Genomic DNA, 19,144 nt, shown 5'->3' with positions numbered 1-19,144 from the left:
AATAGCACACAGTGTTATCTGGCGTTATCCCTCAGTGTACTCCCTGAGCAAATAACAAAGCATCACATCTCTACTTCATACCTAAAGGCCACTGTAGGATGCTCAGTGTGTGTTCATATGTGTGTGTCTTTGCTTCACTGTGTTCTGTAAGTATGATCTCACTCAGGCGAGGGACGCATTACATTTGTATCCTGTGCTTGCTCAACACTCTGGGCCTATCTAATCTCTGCTGCTCTGAAACATCCCATTCAATTTCTTCTGTTGATAGATGCCACTGCTCTTTGAGCCCTCTGGGAGCATATTCTTTCCTTCCCACTTGTCTCCGACTCTTCGCTTGTGTAAGACCACTCCAGATTCATCAGGTCAGCCACCTATTGTAAACAACCGAGATCTGCTTCGCGCAGATCCAAAGGTCAGGAGAAGGGCTGATAATCAACATCCAGACTCCAGTATCTTGTCCGCACTCCTCTCAATTTATAAATGCTGATGAACACAAATGTTTGGTGCACACAGGCGGGATGTTTTCATGAAGAGTGATACCCAATTACAATCACGCACTCCCAAGTTGGCTACTGGTTTAACAAGGACTGACATTTAACTGAGAGCTGTCAATTACAATTAGTACATGGTGATTCATTCTAATTGTAGTCCTCATTAAGAGAGGAGCAAGAAACTCAATCACAGCTTCTGTTCCCTGTTTATGAACTCAATTTTAATTTAAAAACATGGATGCCACTTAGTGTGTTTTGAGCTATTTTGCAATTAAATCAAATTTTGTGCAGTCGGCAGACCACCTTTGAACCAAGCACCCGTCCCGCCGAGGTGTCTTTAAGTCAAAGAAACACAAACAGGGTCTGAACACCAAAGGGAAGGAGAACTTTCCTTCTGGGGTGGCTCATATTAGTCTCAGAGGAGAAAACAAATATGTTGCTTGTGTTTATTGACAGAATAGCCACATAACACAGCAACTTTGCTTATTGCAAAAGTATCAATCTATCTGAAGGCATGTTATTCATAAATCTTAGGGGGACAGGGGCCCTCTGGAGACCCAGAAGAATGGAGGACAATGGTGATGGAGCTCAGAGAGAACACACCTTGTAGGGTAGGGCGGGCTGTAGAGGAGGGTCAGCAGGCCAGAGGGGAACAGGGGGTGAAAGGAAATATAATGATAAACAGATCTCCAGCCGCAGCGTCCATTGACTTGTCTCTGGGGTATCTTTCCACCTTGTCATGTCCAAAGACCTTGCATAATATTCAGCAAAGGGACAGGAGACAGCAAAAATGTGTGTATGTGTGTTTGCACGCTCATTTCTAATTTATTGGCCCACTGATTTGCTGATGTGTGTGAGGCTGCATGCAGCTCAGAGCACTAGCCTGGAACATCCGGGCCTTGCTTCATTAGGTGCTCACGCCCTTAAGCTGCTGACATTTCCAAACTTGTCCCCTAGTCTTCTAATTGTCGTGAAAAATTGGACACAGCCACCAACACTGAGAAGCTGCATGGCAGATCTTCATTTGATGGCATTTGTCTTGTGTTTGAGCATCATTTACTTTGTTGAATGTGGAATGCTAAAACTTGCTTGTATCTGCCCTGGAAATACTTGTTGAAGGAAATGAGACAGGGCTAATCATTCTCCTCTTTAGCAACAAGAAGACACATTTATGACAAAATCTGTTTCATATATTTGTATTAAAAAACACAAAACTTGTGCGCATGTCAGATGTTAAAATGCAGTTAAATAATCAATTTGGTAAATTAAAGCTTTCATTAAATTCTCTAGAACATAGAATCCCCAAAAAGCTCCCTTCACCTTAAAACAAAAACCTATACTAACTATTTTTTGGATTATTCGTTCTCTTTTTGTCACTCACTCCAGCTCAGTCACTCACATGTACAAATACATATGACGTCAAATCAATTACCAGTGCATGCACATCCATTCTCACCCACGTAACAAATGACATTGTTAAATGTTAATACAACATTATTACATTAATTTACTTTGGGCCATGTGTAGTTTACGTAGAAGATGTGTTTCAGCATAAAAGTTCAAATTAAATAAATAGTCACACACAGTTCAAAGTATTAAGTACAGTATTACATGATCACAAGTTAAGATCACACTTCAGCAACAGACTTTGCTACTGTATGTGCATTACAGCCTTTAGTACTTATTGACAATGATTTAACAGTAACTTAAAAGGAGATGAATGATCTCATTACAGTTTTAATACTTCCTGTTTCATCTTCACCCATGCTGATAGCTACAGTATTTCATTTGTAAAACCAGTTGTCAGTTTCAAAATGTTAACACTGCAAGTACAAACTATGCCTGAGGTTATGCACATTACAATAAAAACAGCTACAATTAAAAGTGTATGTGTTAAATGTACCTGTTCATGAATATTTACTGCAAACATACTCTCAAGTATTAGGCTTATGTGCATTTCAGCATTTTCCCATGATCCCCAGAAGATGAGGTCTGCTGACTTTCCTCTAGTGCCATTAGCAGGTCTAAGTACTCACTTATCATTATAATTTATATTTATATATCTTAATAAAAATTAAATATATAATATAAATATATTTTACATGATAAGTGGGTGGATGAATGTACAACATTTAGTGTAGTGATGAATCTTCCTGACTTTGGTGATCCTCGATGTGACATTTGTGGTTTTAAGTGTAAGATCTCAACAGTTACTGCAGCACTTCTTATGCAATGATTTCATGTAAACTGAATAGAGAATTAGCACCGCCAGCTATTTATCCCGACAAACCTACTCCTAATATTTGCAAACCGCAGTGAATGGAAAGACACTCTTATCCTGTAAATTTGGTTAAAATCTGCACAACTGGATCGAAACTTGGCTAGCATGGTCTGGCATTTAGACTGCAACCAAAAAATAAAAAAATAAATTAAAAAAACTTTAAAAAATACTCAGAGTCAGTGTGTGATTTGTTTGTCCATTCTGGGCTACTATAGAAACATTGTGATGCCATGTTCTCCCAAAAGATTCCCCTAAATCTTACACTGGACCTTGAACACCAAGAAACATACCTACATATATGCCCCTGATATGCAGGCTAATCTCATTTAATTTGGTGTTTCAGCAATCTCTAGATCTCCCTGGGCTCCGTTATCCTCTGTAACCTCAAACTCAGTTTGTTCCATCATTGCCTTAGGGGTCCGTTTAATGTCTTTATGGTCCTGGTCCTCCATGTTTTTTTGGTTTTGTTCTCTGTCCTTTGCATTCTTCTCTTTTTTCAGCATGTGGTCGTTGTAGATGTTCATGACGAAGAGGAAGACCCCCCCAGTGAAGATCACTGAGCCACACAATATGAAAAGGTACTTGTAGTCACCCGTGATGTCCACCAGCAGCCCTGTGTGGAGAAGGGCAGAAAGAATATGTTATGAAACCAAGCAAGTGTCACTTCTATCCATTTTATGCCACACTATGTCTGTATAATCAAAAACACACTTGGAAATTTTGCACACAGTCACAAGCAAAACACAATATGTCACTGAATAGTATCTTCATTCGAGCAACAATCAAGTTTGAAGGTGAAGTGCAAGACCAAACTCTGGTTTGGTTTATGTGCGTGCGTGTTCAAGAGAGTTAAGAGTGACCATGGGCCAATTTGAGAAGAGCCATGTCGGAAATGACAGAGGGCCATTACACCCTTCCTGGCTCTCCCTGCATCTCTGGGAAGGCAATTTGGACGGCTGCTACCGAAACGAATCAGAAGAGGGGCCCATTCTCAGAGCCATAAATATCAAGGCCAATTCTGCAGAAAAGTGACAAATGTAGTTTAGATCAGATTTAAGCCTCCAGGTTTACAGAGTCTTAACCGCTAGCCACCCCGACACCCCCTGCCTCCAGACATGGATCAATGGGCCAGTGTCCCTATCTCTCCTAGTCTCAGCATGTGTGACGGTTTGTCCGTCTGTCTGTCCATCTCACTGTATTACAATCCCCCCTTTATACCATTTTAACCCCTTACTGAATCACTGGCAGAGTGATTCAGTATCTGAATCACTTTAAGGAGGAATGTGTTCTCTTCATCGTCTTATTGTTCTCACCAACAATAACAATAATACTTTACGGCAATGATGAAAAAAATAAACTTTGTAAACCATTTGTTTCTATCATCTAACTCTGTAGAGTCTCTGACAACCTGGTTACATTGTTTTTTCCTCCACCTCTTTGGCTATGGCTGGCTCCATTAAGGCACCTTTATAGCACAGCACATTATAGTATTATAAAGTCTATTAAACTAAAAGGCCGTTTCCTTGGTAGGTCTCGTTAAATACACCCATTAGTGTTTTTACAACAAACGATGATGATAATGATGTTTGTGTGTGCGCACATACTGTACTGTACTACTTGTACACTAGGAGGGGTCACTTTGCATTTGGATCGGTTTCAGCCGGCTCAGTGCAGGCTGTATCATCTGATTGATATCATTCATCTTGTGCGTGTATGCCAATGACCATCGCCCTCATTAAGACAGTCCTTGATTGGCTGAGCGGTAATTAAGTCCATCTGGCGTAGTCACCCCTTTTTTAATGTATTCACAGCTTAATTATGGCCCAGGTACAGGACTTCAATGACGAGAGTTTGAACTGAGCGTCATTAAACACCCAAAGCAAAAGGCTAATTACACCCACTTAGCTCACTTCCTCCTAATTGGATTGACCCCGAGGTTTGGGGGAGCAGTAACAAGCAGACTAGTTAGGGGAGACATAACGATTGTGCCCTCTGGAGGAGAACGTTAGACGTGCAGGGAGGCACTTATTTACCCTATTAAATGAGCGCCTCAGAACAGGGTCGCACCAGACAAACTGGGGGGCCTATAAATTTTCACCTCATTAAAACTCAGGTTGGAGGCAAAGGAAAAGTTTGGGCTGATATGCACAGCTGATTAAATCATGTGCAGCTACAGTACTGTACGTCCTCTGTGTATTTATCTAGGACACTAAACAGGCCTCTCTGAGTGAACTTGAAAGTTGGCATATTGATTGGTACATGAGCTGGGCCGTAAATTAGAACTTTGGCCATTTTCATAGTTTGTTTATTCTGTGACAGGTTTTAAGCACATCACTTAAAGGTTACTCTGTGTGCTATTCAATGGATTGGAAATGCACAGCGTTAATAATTCCACATACCGGTGGACACTGTGCATGTGGTTAATGTAATAGCTAATACAATCATGTGGGTTAAGCAGAGTTAAATCGTTTTTTTTTTTGTTTTTTTTTACTTTTGTATCGTGCTGTCTAGCACACTCAAATCACATAAAAGGCCACAGCAACAGATCAATTATCAGACAGCTAACATGTTGGAATACAATCTGTTTCTTAATTAGTGTGACTGCAGGATATATCTGACTATGGTATGACTTAAGTGACAAGTGTTATTGCAATTAGTGACGCTGGCAGTTTTGGTTCTAAACAGAAGATCTAAAGATATACTGAGTGTTTAACAGTGTGTTATACAGAGGCCCTCTGAGACCAATTTGTGCCTAAAAAATGTCTGAAACTGTCAGAAATTTCCACTTTCCCAGAAAACAAACTGATATGTTCAAATGTCTTGTTTCGTCTGGCCAAGAGTCCAAAACTCAGTTAACAGTGATATAAACCAGAGAAATGATTACAATTGAGAAGCTAGAACAAATTCAATTAAAACATGATTAATTACCACAATAGTTGCTGATTGACCCATCGTTTTAGCTCTAAACCTGACCAGTCTGAACTAAATTATAACCCCAACTTATTGGTCACATCTAAATGAACAAATCTAAGTGTCATTGCTCAGTGACTACATTTAACTTTGAAAGTTAAAAAAATAATAATAATTAAAAAAAAAAAATCAGCATTCAGCGAGATATTTTTTCTCTAACATTATTTCACAACAAAGTAGCTGTGTCAGTAGTCACATTTATTTGTATGCCTATTTTGGTCACTGTCACATTCCAACAGCAAGGCCTAAACTCAAAGTGCTTTTGTTCTATTGATTACAAATTGGCACTTGAAAAACATTTTTTGCCAATTGAGACTGTCACCATCATCAAGTTCCATTCTTCTGTTTTAAGTTTAAGTCTTCTTTTCTGTTTTTTAAGTTTTTTTTATTTATTTATATTTTTTATAGTGGGGGTTTTACAAGCGCACTAATCTGGCAAGGAAGTAAACAATATCCTTTTGATTACACAGCCATTTAGACCATGAAGGTAGCTGTCCAACACTTCAATCTATGAGAGACAGAAGCATGCTGAAGACATGCACTTAGTTATCACATGAAAGGATGCTTTTTTTCGTTTGTTTATCTGTTGGGTTGGTAAGCAAGAGACGTGAAGCAAATATACTGTGTGAGGTGACGGATGGGAGAATGCTGCTATTGTGAAAATAATGTGTTAGCAGTTGGAGCAAGAGCAGCTGTGACGCGACACAATTCACAGAGGCAATTAAAGTACATTAATACTTTTAGCACCTGATTGCTGCAGATATTCCAGATCAAATTTGATATTTCTATATCAGATGTTGTGTTTTTTTTTTTTTTTTTTTTTTTTTTTTTTTTTTATGTAGTGTTGTTAATATTTTTTCTTATTAAAATTTAAAAGCAAGGAGCCAGCCTGGATGGCCAGCCTGAGGCACTTTGGCATGGCAGAGCTTAGATTATTATGTTTGCTTATGATCATATGACTTATGATCTAAAACAAGCATCCAATGCGCTTGTGGATGTGCAGGCAATAAGAGAGAAATAGCGCCATTTTAGCTATTTATTAATCAGCAGCAGCACCTCTGTTATTTTTGTAGCTTGTACCTGAACAAAGTGCAGGACAAGAAATATGTTCATGTTTTAAGTTAGATGAGACTTCAGCAGGAAAACTGATGGCAGTTGTTGTTCATGTTGCATGGCAGGCTGCTGTCTGGCCCACTGTGACCATCTGTTCTGCCTGTGAACTCTACAATATTACTGCTTTACGGAAGATTTGATTGGCTGTATCAAAATGAGGTATCTATGTAGAAAGATATCTAAAAGGTATTCCACTGAATTAATACAAGCCTAATCATAAAACCAATATAGGCTATACAGTACATATAAATGATACTTTTTGTCCCCTTTGGTGTCTGATTCTTTCTCCTAAAGGAGAACACGGTACAGGTTATTAACCAAGTAGATATGTATGTATGTTGTAGGCAGACAAAATAAAATGCAATTTAGTTTCAGCTGGACTTTCCTTTAGTACCAGTAATCCAGTAGCCTGTCCATCCTGCTAATAGCTAATTTGGCATACTTAATGGTGCCAATTTGTCTTGATTTTGTCTGAGGTGGACCCACAGCGTCAGACTTTGAAATTCTGTGGTTTAGAGTAACAAAATCTACTTTAATTTAATTCTGGTGTACGCCTGGAGAAAATGCACTTTAATCATCACACAGACAGGACACTGTACTATTTCACCTCGATGGGTAAAAAGTGTGTCCACTAGAAACCAACTTCAGCCTGGTGTCTACTTTTACACTGACACTTCTGATGTTGGGAGCTACTTTTTTTCAATCAAGGTGGGTCGACTACACTACAAAACGCTGTGGGAAACCTTGGACCCCTGTGCAATGTTCCTGAAATGAGAACTGCAGACAGAGCCAACTGCTGACAGTAAAAGGCAAACTGGATTCAAGGTTTCCCACAGCCATTTACAGAAGAGGTGGACAATCTTTGCTTATTTAGCACCAAACTGACATTTTTGTTATTCACTCAAAACGTTCTCTCCTTTTTTTCCATACAGTAAAGGCCACATAGTGTATAGTTCACAGTCAAAAAAAAAATTATTTACTGTATGTTTTAATATTCTCAAGCAGGAAGCTAAAGCTCTGCCTCTTTGTCTTTCCTTTCAAACTATTTTAGCTCAGTCTGGACTTCTGATTGGATCATACAGACAGAATATAGTTTTATTTATTTAGATCCAAAGTCCATAGTACTTTTCATAGCTCTATTGGTAGTGTACAGCATACTAACATAGTCAATGTTAAGAATGCACACAAATGTCAGCTCAAAATGTTCAATCATTTGCATCGAGGCCAAATCCTACAGGACATGTCATACAAGCCAGAGCAATAAGCACAGCCAGCTTCTTTACAGCAGTAAATAATTGTGACCAATTACTACTCTTTCGTGGTCCACTCATGCGCCCCAAAACACCCCTGCCCACCAGTGATAATCCTGCTCAGTCTTACAGTAATGACAGCTCAGTGGGTAACTGAGCTCTACTACATAATGCACTGCACATGACTAGTAAAGAGAACACACAAAGCGAGAAAGAAAGAATTTATCTTTGCTGCATTGTTTTCAAAAGAGCTTGTTCCAAACTGCCCATATATTTCTCCTGTAACAATGGGATTTTTTCCATGTGTGTCCAAGTACTTTTTTCCCTTTTCCCCAGGCCTCTCAGTTGAATAAAAGACAGCGGTAGCCTAGGCAATCTAAAGTGGAAAAGGGTTTTGCTGAGGGCTTTTGTTTTTTTTGTTTTTTTATTCTGACTGTCTCTATCATGTGTGTAAATGGATAGTTTGTGGTCAGTGTGCATAGTTACCTGCAATGGGTGGTCCCAGTAGCATGGGGAAGCACTCGATGATGGTGACCATTCCAACAGCACTGGGGAAGCGTTGTGGTCCCATAAGGTCCATAAGACATTCAAATATCAGGGCGAAAACCATGCCAAAACTCATGGCAAAACAAAATGTATAGAATAACAGGAAGGAGTAGCTGTGTATCAGTGGACACAGTAAGTGGCATAACCCATTGTAAGTCACAGCAAAGCTAAAGAAGTACTGGATCCTAGGCCTGATCCACTTACTGTTAGCTGTTAGGCCTGTGCCAGGCCGGACAACCATGTCCACAAAGCCCATAAAAGAGAGCAGATAAGCTGCAGAGTGCTCATCGATGCCTTGGCTAATTGCATAAGCTGAAAGAAACAAAAAGGGTGCGTAGGCACCAAAGATGAACATTATGCTTCCAAAGAGGTAAATTATAAAGCCTCTATCCTTAAAGAAGGACACATCAAAGAAGCTAATATTCTTCAAACAGCTTTCTTTTAAGTTACTGTTGGTGTTATTTGGCTGTTCCTCTACTTTCTGTTCAGGTGGAGAAGAGGGCGGCTGTGCAACAGGTCTCATCAAGGCTCCAGCAACACAACAATTGAGCATTATGGCCCCCAAGACAAGTAGACTTCCTCTCCAGCCATAACTGTCCAGTAAATATTGGTTGACAGGGGCCAGAATACATAGAAACACTGGACTCCCGGCCATGGCTAGTCCGTTGGCTAAAGGACGCCTGACCAGGAAATACTTGCTGATGATGTTGAGAGATGCATTGAGGTTAAAGGCGAGTCCGCAACCTGTGTGTAGACAGAAAAGTTACAGTTCAAAAATCTGCAGTAAGAAAACCTTGATGAACCTAAACTCCAGCGGGTACTGCCTAAATTAAATCAAGACTGATTCAAGCTTGGTGCTCATTAAAGTTCCATCTCATTTCACTTTTGCTTGATAAAATCTCATTATAGAATGGGGGAATTATTTCAGAAATAATTCCTCCATTTAAGTAGAAATAAATTAGAACGCCTGGGTAATACATTCATTCACTTGCCTTTTTACCCCCCAAAAATCAATTTAATAGCACCTTATTTTCCATGAAGATGACGAGCTACAGGTAGATAGTGAGAATGCTATATAGTGCTGTTTCAATGTCAAACTAACTCTCTGGTTCTGTGATAATGCTCTAGGTTTTTATTTTTTGGTGAATATGTCAAGCCAGGGAATATAAGTGGGTCCACACAGAGCATTACCATATCAAGACTTATAGATCTTTACATGGATTTTCCCACTTATGATACTGTGTTGGACATCTTTTCAGATTTGTAAGAGTCCAGATTTCTCAACATCTTTAGGTCATTAGCTCATTATCAATACATGGTTTAAAGTTCCTCAACAATGCTAACATAGCAAACCACAGCAGCCCTAAACTGGCACATTCATAGAGATCAATTCATGGTGCCTCATTTACAGAACTCAGAGTGAAGTGTGTTGCAACTATTTAAGTCGGATAAATACTGATAAATGGCACTACACATCTCACAGTTCTGATTAACTTTAAATCAATATATTCAGCTGTCAGCTGTCTTTTTTCTATTTTGTGTTTGTTTTCTCACAATCCTTATCACTCCTAACTGCCCTATTGTCCTTTTAAGGCATGACAAGGCATGGGATCCTACCCCCTCTCCGTATGTGTCACAGCCACAGGAACCATCAGCTGGGATTTCAACCCTGGGTTTGCATGATAAAAAAATAAAACAAAATACTTCACTGCCTCGCAGATAAACCATACTGTCATGTTAGCACTGCATAGCTGACACATTTCAATTTTTACTTTCACTATTACAACTTTTATCACTTGAGCATCCGTCCTCGTCCCACATAATAATAAATGTGAACCTTTCAGATCTATAAAATCTGTGGATCCACAACTGCTTTTCTATAATCTTTTATATTGAAAAAGCTGGCCTGGATTGTTCATGCCTTTTTCATAAAAAGGTGCAGAGGAACAACAAAGAAAGGTGATCAGTTCAAATTGAAATCTTGACTGGGAGCAATATGTACTTACTAAAAGCTACTCACTGAGTCTGGGGTGTTCTAATCTAAAGGGTCATCTATGTGTGTGTATTTGGGTATGCATGTGTGTAAGCATATATCCGGTAGGGTGGAACTGCCCAGTGCCTATGTGTCAGTGTGCCAGGGCACAGGGGAGCAGAGCAGGGCACACACATGCCCCTAGGCACTACACATGGCCCAGCCACTTGCTGGGCCTATTAATCCTTCACAGCAGTCCTTGGCAGGGTAATGAGCCTCGCAGGGTGGCAGGGAGCCCCCATGTGACGACCATGATGGGAGCCTACGGGAGAGTACAGAGGGCCACGGAAGACCATGCTCTCTGGGATCAGGGATGGTACTGTCTTAATTACCGTTCTAGTCCTGGTCCCCTTGGTGCTCTGACTGCACCCCAGGAGGTGGGACATATGCCCTGGGCCCCTGACAAACAGCATGACAACCCAGTCAAGGGATGCAGATCTGGCAACCCAGAGATTCTGAAGGGATGTGAAAAGATGCAGACTTTCCCTATCCCAGAGGTGCTTAACCATGGCTGATGGGAATCATAAGCATCACCATAAACAAGCAAGACATAAACAAGTCTTGGATCCACATTATAAAACTGGTTGACCTATTCACTTGATTTCACAAAAATCAGGAACTTTGTGTAAGTTTTGGGTTGTGATCAAATAATTATCTAATCAAATTCCCTAGGCTGGTATGCAATTACTAAAATCAACCGGGCCAAGAAAGTACAGGACTTTTAAAAAATATAAATATAAATAAAGTACTGTACCTCCAATGATGCCAACGCAAATGTAGAGGTAAATGATGGAGCTCCCAAAAGACGCAGTTACCATAGAGACCCCACACATCAGTCCACCCAGTATGACTACTGGCCGGCTTCCAAACCGAAGGACCAACCAACTGCTCAGTGGTCCTGCAAAAAAGAGGAGGAAGACAAAATGAAAGAGTGATTCAGGATGATCATATGTTACATTTCAATATAAACAGTTAGTTAGCAATTTATTTACACACTACAGGACCAGTTCTCACTCTGGGTCTGAAACAAGGGCAAAGGGACCACACAGCAGGTGATGGAACACCTCCGCACAATCGCATCCACTGCAAAGAAACTTCGGCGACTCATTATAGTCTCCCCTGATAATGTCAAATACTGCACTCAGTGATCAATCAACAATTAAACAGCCTTTTATATGCTGTCACTCTTCCCTTCATTCATAACCTTGCCTGAAATAGTGACATTGCACCACCAGTTCTAATGCAGCACGCCCTAATGAAAACTTGTTTTTTCACCTTGCTATAAAGACCACTCATTTGAATATATATTTATTTTACTCAATTCATATAGAAAAACGGAGAGGGCATCAATCAAACTAACATATGGGCTGCCATGATTATTGAAACATGCTGCAGCTTTTTAAGACAGCGGAGGGAAAGGCCTCTGTGTGGATGGTGATAATTGAAAACAGCTCAGTGAGCAGTAAGAGGATTACACCTGCTGTCTTTACTGTCTTCAAGAGCATGTTTACCATGGCTGGTGATTAATTTCTCAATACACAAGGACAAAAATTAATACTTAAATGAAACGTGTGTTGTCTTAAACTGAATAAAAACAAAACAATGTTCTGTATTCCTTCAAAAGTGGATATATTTATATGATTGTAAAGACCAGTCATGAATGATTTGAATGCCTGCATTCTTAATATTATTCTCTTAAGTAAGTGCTTTCACTTCCTTCATATATGGATTGTTCTGATGTCAAACATTTTGGTTTCCCATACTATACGTTGGCTTATATGTTTTTGGCTGCTTAGGAGGCAGAACTTAACAAGCTAACATCACAAATTTGACATATTATGGCTGCATAAAATTGTTATAGCTAGTAGCTTGAAGCTACTGTATTACTATACAATGGAGTCTGTTAGGATGTCACACTGCCTACAGGCTCATTTTGATGTCATGAGACTCCAGTCCATAGTAACCAAATGGTTCTCTTCCACAAACGAATACACTGTTAATTCAAGTTACAGGGCTACAAAATGAAATAAATCATATGATCTTCTTAGCAACTCAACTATAAAATGTATTTTAAAAAATAAAATTTTAAAAAGTGGAAAATTAGACATCTTCAGAAAACATCTTGTTTTGTAATACAAAAAAACACCAACAGTAAATCTTTAATATTTAGTGGCTAGAACCAGAAAATGTTCAGAAATGCATTTTTGCCTGAAAAACTATTTAAATGATAAACTTGTTGTTATGGTTTCTGTTGATCATCCAATCAAATAATCAACTGTTTCACTTTAAAAGTATAGTTTTAGAGTTTTGAGAAAAGAGTTGCACCCAATCTTTTTGTAGGTTACTTTCTCTCTGACTATAAGTACACCTTTAAAAGTGTCCCTATACATATAAACATGCATAAAAACGAATCACAACACAGTCATAATATTTTTTATTCGCTTTAATGCTGAGCTGTATAGAAACTGACTTCAACAACTGTATTTGCTATACCATTGTAACTACACTACATAAAATAAAAATATCCATCCCGATGTTTATACAGTTAACCAGGTGCCTGCGGGGGTCAGAGATAGATCATCTTTCTCTCTGTAGCTGTGTCACAATAGGGCATCTCCCGCACCACCACCATTTCTACTTCCATTATAACTTTATCATTCGGACTCCTTGAGTCAGAGGTTCTCTGAAAAGGCTGTCACGTCTCTCCCATGGGGACCTGGTGTCAGACCCCGGTGTGCTGAACCCTTCTCTGATATATTCCCCCTGTCTCTCTCCTCCATTGGGTGACATTGCTGAAGCCTTGCCAAGGACAATATGATAAAGCCCTGTGCCTGTGCTACAGTGGAGGGGAATATTTCACCAGTTAGGCCTCTCTGAGTTGAGTGCAGGTGAGTCACATACCCTGTTGTCCTATAACCTTGAAAACAGCTACTGATAAATTCATGTAGGCCTCCACAATACTTAGATGTTTTTTTTAATATAAATATAAATAAATAAATGAGATATAGAATTATTTTATATTATTTCTTTTTTCTTTACTTATTTATTTTTAAGTTATTTAACAAGTTTTCCAGTAGTACTCCAACTACACCAAATACCTCTAATATAAGACCAGATCAAACACATATTGAGGGGAAAAAAAGTCACTTCTGATTTCTCAGATTGTGTTTCTAAAAGTCGTGATCTACCACAAGTATTCTGTGTGCAAGGCGGATTTGTTTTGCAGACATTCACCCATGCATCACACAAAAATTGTATTCTGCAAAAAATTAGGGTTGAAATATTGTTGCAGTTCAACTGCTGAACCATCTAATCTAAAGGCAGAAGTTGCAGTTTTGAAGATAAAAAAAAGTTTTCTAAGTTGTACTAGGAAACAAACCCATCCCTCATTTGTGGCCAGTTCTTTAACTTACCAATGCTCTGTTGTGGTTTAAACAACTGTTTCCCTTTCACATATTTTATATCTGTCAACCAGCCGTCATAGATGCATCTAGTGCAGGTTTAGGAGAAACACAAAAGAAGACAAAACACTGACAGAAACTAACAAAGCTACAGTTGTGAAATTGTGACAACTATAAAATATGTGGAGGTGAACAGTAGGAATATGCCATTCCCGTCACAAAGTAAAATACTACAAATGTGAACTTCCATATTTAACTGGACAATGTAGCACCTTGCCAGATGACATAGCATAGAGTTCCAGCAAATATTTTGATGCTATGTTGGGGCACCCTATGCCGTGTCAATGGAGGAGCCCCATTCAAATGAATAAGGAGGCTGTGTTTCTTCAAGCAGTGTTGTTATCATCTTTCTGAACACATGATTTATCTGGGCACAAGACTGACAGGATCAGAAACAGGATAAAAATTATAGAAAATTCTATTTCTCAAATATTTTGTTTTGTTTTGTAAAAACAGTCAAAGCTGTTTGACTTCAGGGAGTAAGGATCATTATGAGTGACAGTGCCAGTCCTATTACAGGCAGCCAGTAGTGATTTTACTGTATCTTCTTCTGACATCTAACCACAATTCTATCTTGGCAAAACCGCTTTTACATGAAATTAATTGTGTGTTGAACCTGAATGTGAGGTGGAAAAAGTTAAACATATGAATTGTGCAGAATAAACAGTGTCAGTTTGAATAGCTAAATTCAAGTCAGGTGAGTAATAAATGTGCAACGTCATTCTTCTTATTAGGCAGTCTAACACTATTTCAGAGGGTACAGTAACTCATGTGAAGTCAATTTATTAATTATCTAGTCCAAATGAGAATACAGCACAACAGTTTTCTTTGTAGAGAAGACAGATCCCAAATAACTTTTTTTCCCATTTGCTATGAAACTGTTATTTACTTTTTGCCATGATGTCAGTTAATGATTAAATACATAGCACTGACTACTCACTCCCTCTCAGGAGGAATGTACATCTGCAGTCAGCTGGTCGATAGCTATAGTCTTTGTGGTGTGTTCAAGCACAACTTTTAACAAAACGTTTGAGAGCATTTGATCAGGAGACCATTATCAGTGATAGTTCTCGGAGGTGAACTTGGTGAGTCTGAGCCCTACGGTAACAAAATAAAATCCTAGGGGAGAGAACAAGAACAAGAGTGGAAAAAACAGCTCAGTCTTTGGTTAACCTGCGGGCTATTATATACGGGCCAATATAATTCTATAGTCATGTAAGAGTATTGATTTAGAGGTGATAGCCTGAAGGCATGTGACCTCAGTTCACTGAATTACAAACTGCTCTGCTGTAAATTTATTGTATTTATGGTAACCAGGTGGTATATTGATATATATCTGCTGATAAAAAAAAAATTAGCATATATGTGGGCTGATAAGTAACAAAGAATTGTAGTTAAGTTACATTTAAGGCAGCTGGTATCATTACATACGTTTTCTTTTGGCCCTGGGGAGTTTTCTTGCAAAAAACAAAAGTTATGTGAACATTCAGTGTTCCTCACCAAAATGTAATTCAATTAAATTTTATTTATATAGCGTCAATTCATAACAAACGTTATCTCATGACACTTTCCGTACAGAGCAGGTTTAGACCATACACTTTATAATATTATCTACAGAGACCCAACTATTCCACCAGGAGCAAGCACTTGGTGACAATGACACGAAAAAACCTCCTAATAATGTGTAATCTTGCAACGCAAAAACATATTAAATCCAGCATTGTTTACATCCATGTTTGCTAGATGGACTGCAGCAGATCTACACTGTGTCCCAAAAGTTCGTGCACCACAGAAAAAGTCAACTCAGATTGTGAATATTCAATAGAATGCATTTATTCAAAAGCCAGTGTATACCCCCCGCATCTTAGTTACTGCCCTCAGCCTGTCGGGCATAGAATGCACTAAGTTCTTTAGAACGGAAGGCTCAATGTTGCCCCACTTCCGCACAGCCCTCACATTGAGCTGCTTCAAGGTGGTAGGGGGTAGGCTATGGAAGACCCGACTGTTCAGGACACCCCAGCAGTTTTCAATCGGGTTGAGGTCCAGGGAGTTGGGTGGCCATTTCTCTTTGTACAGGAAGCCAGGAAGTTGCTCAGAACACCACTACTGAATTGTACAAGCAGTATGTGCAGGGGCACCATCTTGCACGAAGACCATTTTCGCACGCCTGTTGAACATCTTCCTAGCTGTGACGGGGCCCGATTTCTTCTTTCTGGTGAGTATGGGAAGTAGCACTGGCTGGAGAATGTTCTTAACATAATACTCAGCGTTGATGGTGGTGCCCTGGGGTACAACATGCAACTCAGACAGCCCTGAAGATGACATCTCCACCCAGATCATGCAATGGTTGCTGAACTTGACCTGTTCAGAAGGAGGTACATTCGATTGTCAGTGTAAATGCGGTCGTTTCTGCTGTTGGGAGTTGGAAATAAGTAGAGAGGGCACTCAGAGAAAACACGGTTTTCCCAGTCTCTCTGGTAATTTTAGCATACTTCTTTGCAAAATCAAGCAGCTTCCTCTTTTGCAGTTTGGTAAGGCGAGGAATCCGCTGTCTTCGGTATGCTCTCAGACCCAGTTTCTCAGTCAGAAAACGATGGATGGTAGATTCCAAGATTCTTCAGTCTTCGACTGAGTCTGCGGCAGGATCGGTGTCTCTTTCCCTTGGCCTTGCGGATGACGTCCTTGGCCCTTAAACTCAGAACTGAGGGGCGACCTACACGGGGCATGTCTTTAAGGGAATCACACTGCTGGTATCTCTGCCACCACTTCTTCACCCATCATAGGCATTGGCTTCAGCACGGACTTGAGGCTTTGAAAGTGCAGCTTTTCCAGATTTTTGTTTGGCATCATGGCAACACTACCAAAAAGGCTCTCTCAGTGACATGCTTCATGGTCAACCAAGAAATGTATAGGCCTATCACAAACAGATGAACTAAGTAAACAACCTCACAAAACCTGGCTGTCCAGGTACAACCCATTTTGGAGACAAACAGACAAAAATGTCGCCCATTGGGGTGCATGAACTTTTGGGAGACAGTGTACCTGTTGATCAATAATACAGGAAAGACTGCTGCATGTAAAAAACACAACAGGGACCTGCTCATAGACAAACAGCTCCATAGTGCTTGCAGAAGTCTGAAACTCTATGGGACATTTAAGTTCATTAAGAACATTAGGTTCTGTTTGAACATGCAAAAGCCTCACAGTGAACTTCAGTGTATCCAAATATGACCTTGATCCAATCTGCCTATCTGGATACAAGACACTGGGTCTAAATAGGGCCTTACATAAAAAGAATGCATCTATATTCAAGACATTCAGGAGGGACCAGGTTTACAGAGAGTGGTCAAAGGAGAGGGTTCCATTTTAAATGTAAATCATGAATATCACATGACCCAAGATTCAGATTTGTTTTGTCAAATAACTATTTCAAAAGGTCAATAATTAACTTACACTACCTACCAATATTGAATGTAAACACCATCATGAAAGAGAGGGAGCATTATAGAACTAACTAATAGAAAAGATGCACAAAGCAATGTGTATACTAAAATAGACTGAGAGTGCATCGCCTTTTAACAACAAGTTCAACAAGCAGATGACTGAAAGACACAGGGCACATGTAATACACATGACAAAGACAAGCCAACAGTATAAAACAAACAAACTGTGAGATATCTGCTTGTTCACAGTGATGCTACTGATAATACTGATTACTTCACCATGTGGGTAGACAAATAATGACTGAATGAACTCACCGCCTGCATACATGACAGCTAGCATGATAGAAGACATCAATGCTATTTCACTGGAGCTGCACTCCAAGTCTTCTTGGATGTCATTGTAGAAAATGGAGAGGGCTTTGGGCATGGCGTAAGCAAATCCAATGGCAATGTGGGCCCCAAATACCACCACCCAGCCCCAACCACCATCCAGGGGCTTGTAGCCCAACTCATCATTTGAAGCAATGGGCATGTTCCTGTTCAAAGAGTGGAAAACATATATAACATTGTATTATCAAAACAATAAAACATATGGCGTAACATAACTGAAATGATTATTGGAAATGCTTAATTTGTATAAAGAACTAAGCGTTTTAATTGAAATGTACTGTCTCTGAACTTAATGTAAGCAAATCAATAGCCAAATTTCAAAATAAAAGTACGACAACTTAATCAAAGTTTCACTGTTTTCCGACGCTGTGAAAGGTTTGTTAACAGAGGTCTGTAAAGACAAAACGAGCAGTAATTTCATGATAAAAACAGAGCATGAGGATTTATCATCATTTTATCAAGCTCGAGTTCCCCACGAGGCCTGTAAATAATGAAGTTTAATAACGTTATTGTTCAGCCGAACACAGAGGTAACACGTGACGGTGTGTCTAATTAATGAGGCTCACAGCGTTGACAAAAGTGGGACATATGTCTTCTTAATGCGGTATAAACAAGAGAAGTTTGGGTGGTACTTGTTAGGTAGTGAGCCAGAGAGGTCGCATCTGTTGTGTCGTACATTTAACTACATTCACGAGAAAAACTACAAATAAAGTCCAGCGCGAGAGGTGCTCTGACTGAACTATTCCCTGTTCAATGTTTTTGAAAAGAAAACACAAAAAAGGAAGAGTGAGAGAGAGAAAGGGGGACAAAAAGAAAGAAGTCTCCCTGAGGTGGGGGGAGATAGTTTACACGTGGACAAAAATCGATAACTAGATAATACTACGTCAAAGTGCGGTGTTAAACCTGTAGCTTTAAAGGGCATTAACGAAACACACGCTCATACACATACTTTAGAAAGTCTCAGTGAAACTTACCTTTCATTGAGTGGCTGCTCAGCTCGTTTGTCTCGACTAAGTTAGTGACCAGCCTGCTACTTTATTTGACGTCTGGTCACGTGTCACCCCGGTGACCTGAGGGGGGTTTCCTCTCGGTTAGTTTGAGCATCATTAACATGTTCAGCTCACAGTCTGAGACTGTTACTACCTCCCACAGTTTACAGATAATTTG

The 19,144-nt window shown here is 39.6% G+C and overlaps 1 protein-coding gene across 1 annotated transcript; it reads right to left on the bottom strand.

Moving 5' to 3' along the window:
- Positions 1-1,677: 1,677 nt before the first annotated feature.
- On the bottom strand, positions 1,678-19,064 carry LOC104924019 (monocarboxylate transporter 2). The gene is made up of 5 exons (XM_010737239.3): positions 18,952-19,064; positions 17,903-18,123; positions 11,438-11,581; positions 8,592-9,395; positions 1,678-3,385 (listed from the first exon to the last, which is right to left on the bottom strand). The coding sequence occupies exons 2-5, from the start codon at positions 18,117-18,119 to the stop codon at positions 3,099-3,101; spliced, it is 1,452 nt and encodes a 483-aa protein (XP_010735541.3). The 5' UTR covers positions 18,120-18,123; positions 18,952-19,064; the 3' UTR covers positions 1,678-3,098.
- Between the last annotated feature and the right edge of the window lie 80 nt (positions 19,065-19,144).

This window comes from Larimichthys crocea, chromosome VI (genome assembly GCF_000972845.2).
Source record: "Larimichthys crocea isolate SSNF chromosome VI, L_crocea_2.0, whole genome shotgun sequence".
NCBI classification, from domain to species: Eukaryota; Metazoa; Chordata; class Actinopteri; family Sciaenidae; genus Larimichthys; species Larimichthys crocea.
The sequence above is the reverse complement of the archived record's forward strand: the minus strand, read 5'-3'. Positions and strand labels throughout refer to the sequence as shown.

What these genes read in the sequence shown, in the direction of transcription:
- LOC104924019 (XM_010737239.3), bottom strand. Translation starts at nt 18,119, where the DNA reads ATGCCCATTGCTTCAAATGATGAGTTGGGCTACAAGCCCCTGGATGGT. An exon ending in TTGCGTTGGCATCATTGGAG is followed by an intron (nt 9,396 to 11,437) that starts GTACAGTACTTT and finishes GTCTACACACAG; the next exon opens with GTTGCGGACTCGCCTTTAAC. An exon ending in ACTGGGACCACCCATTGCAG is followed by an intron (nt 3,386 to 8,591) that starts GTAACTATGCAC and finishes TTCTCCACACAG; the next exon opens with GGCTGCTGGTGGACATCACG.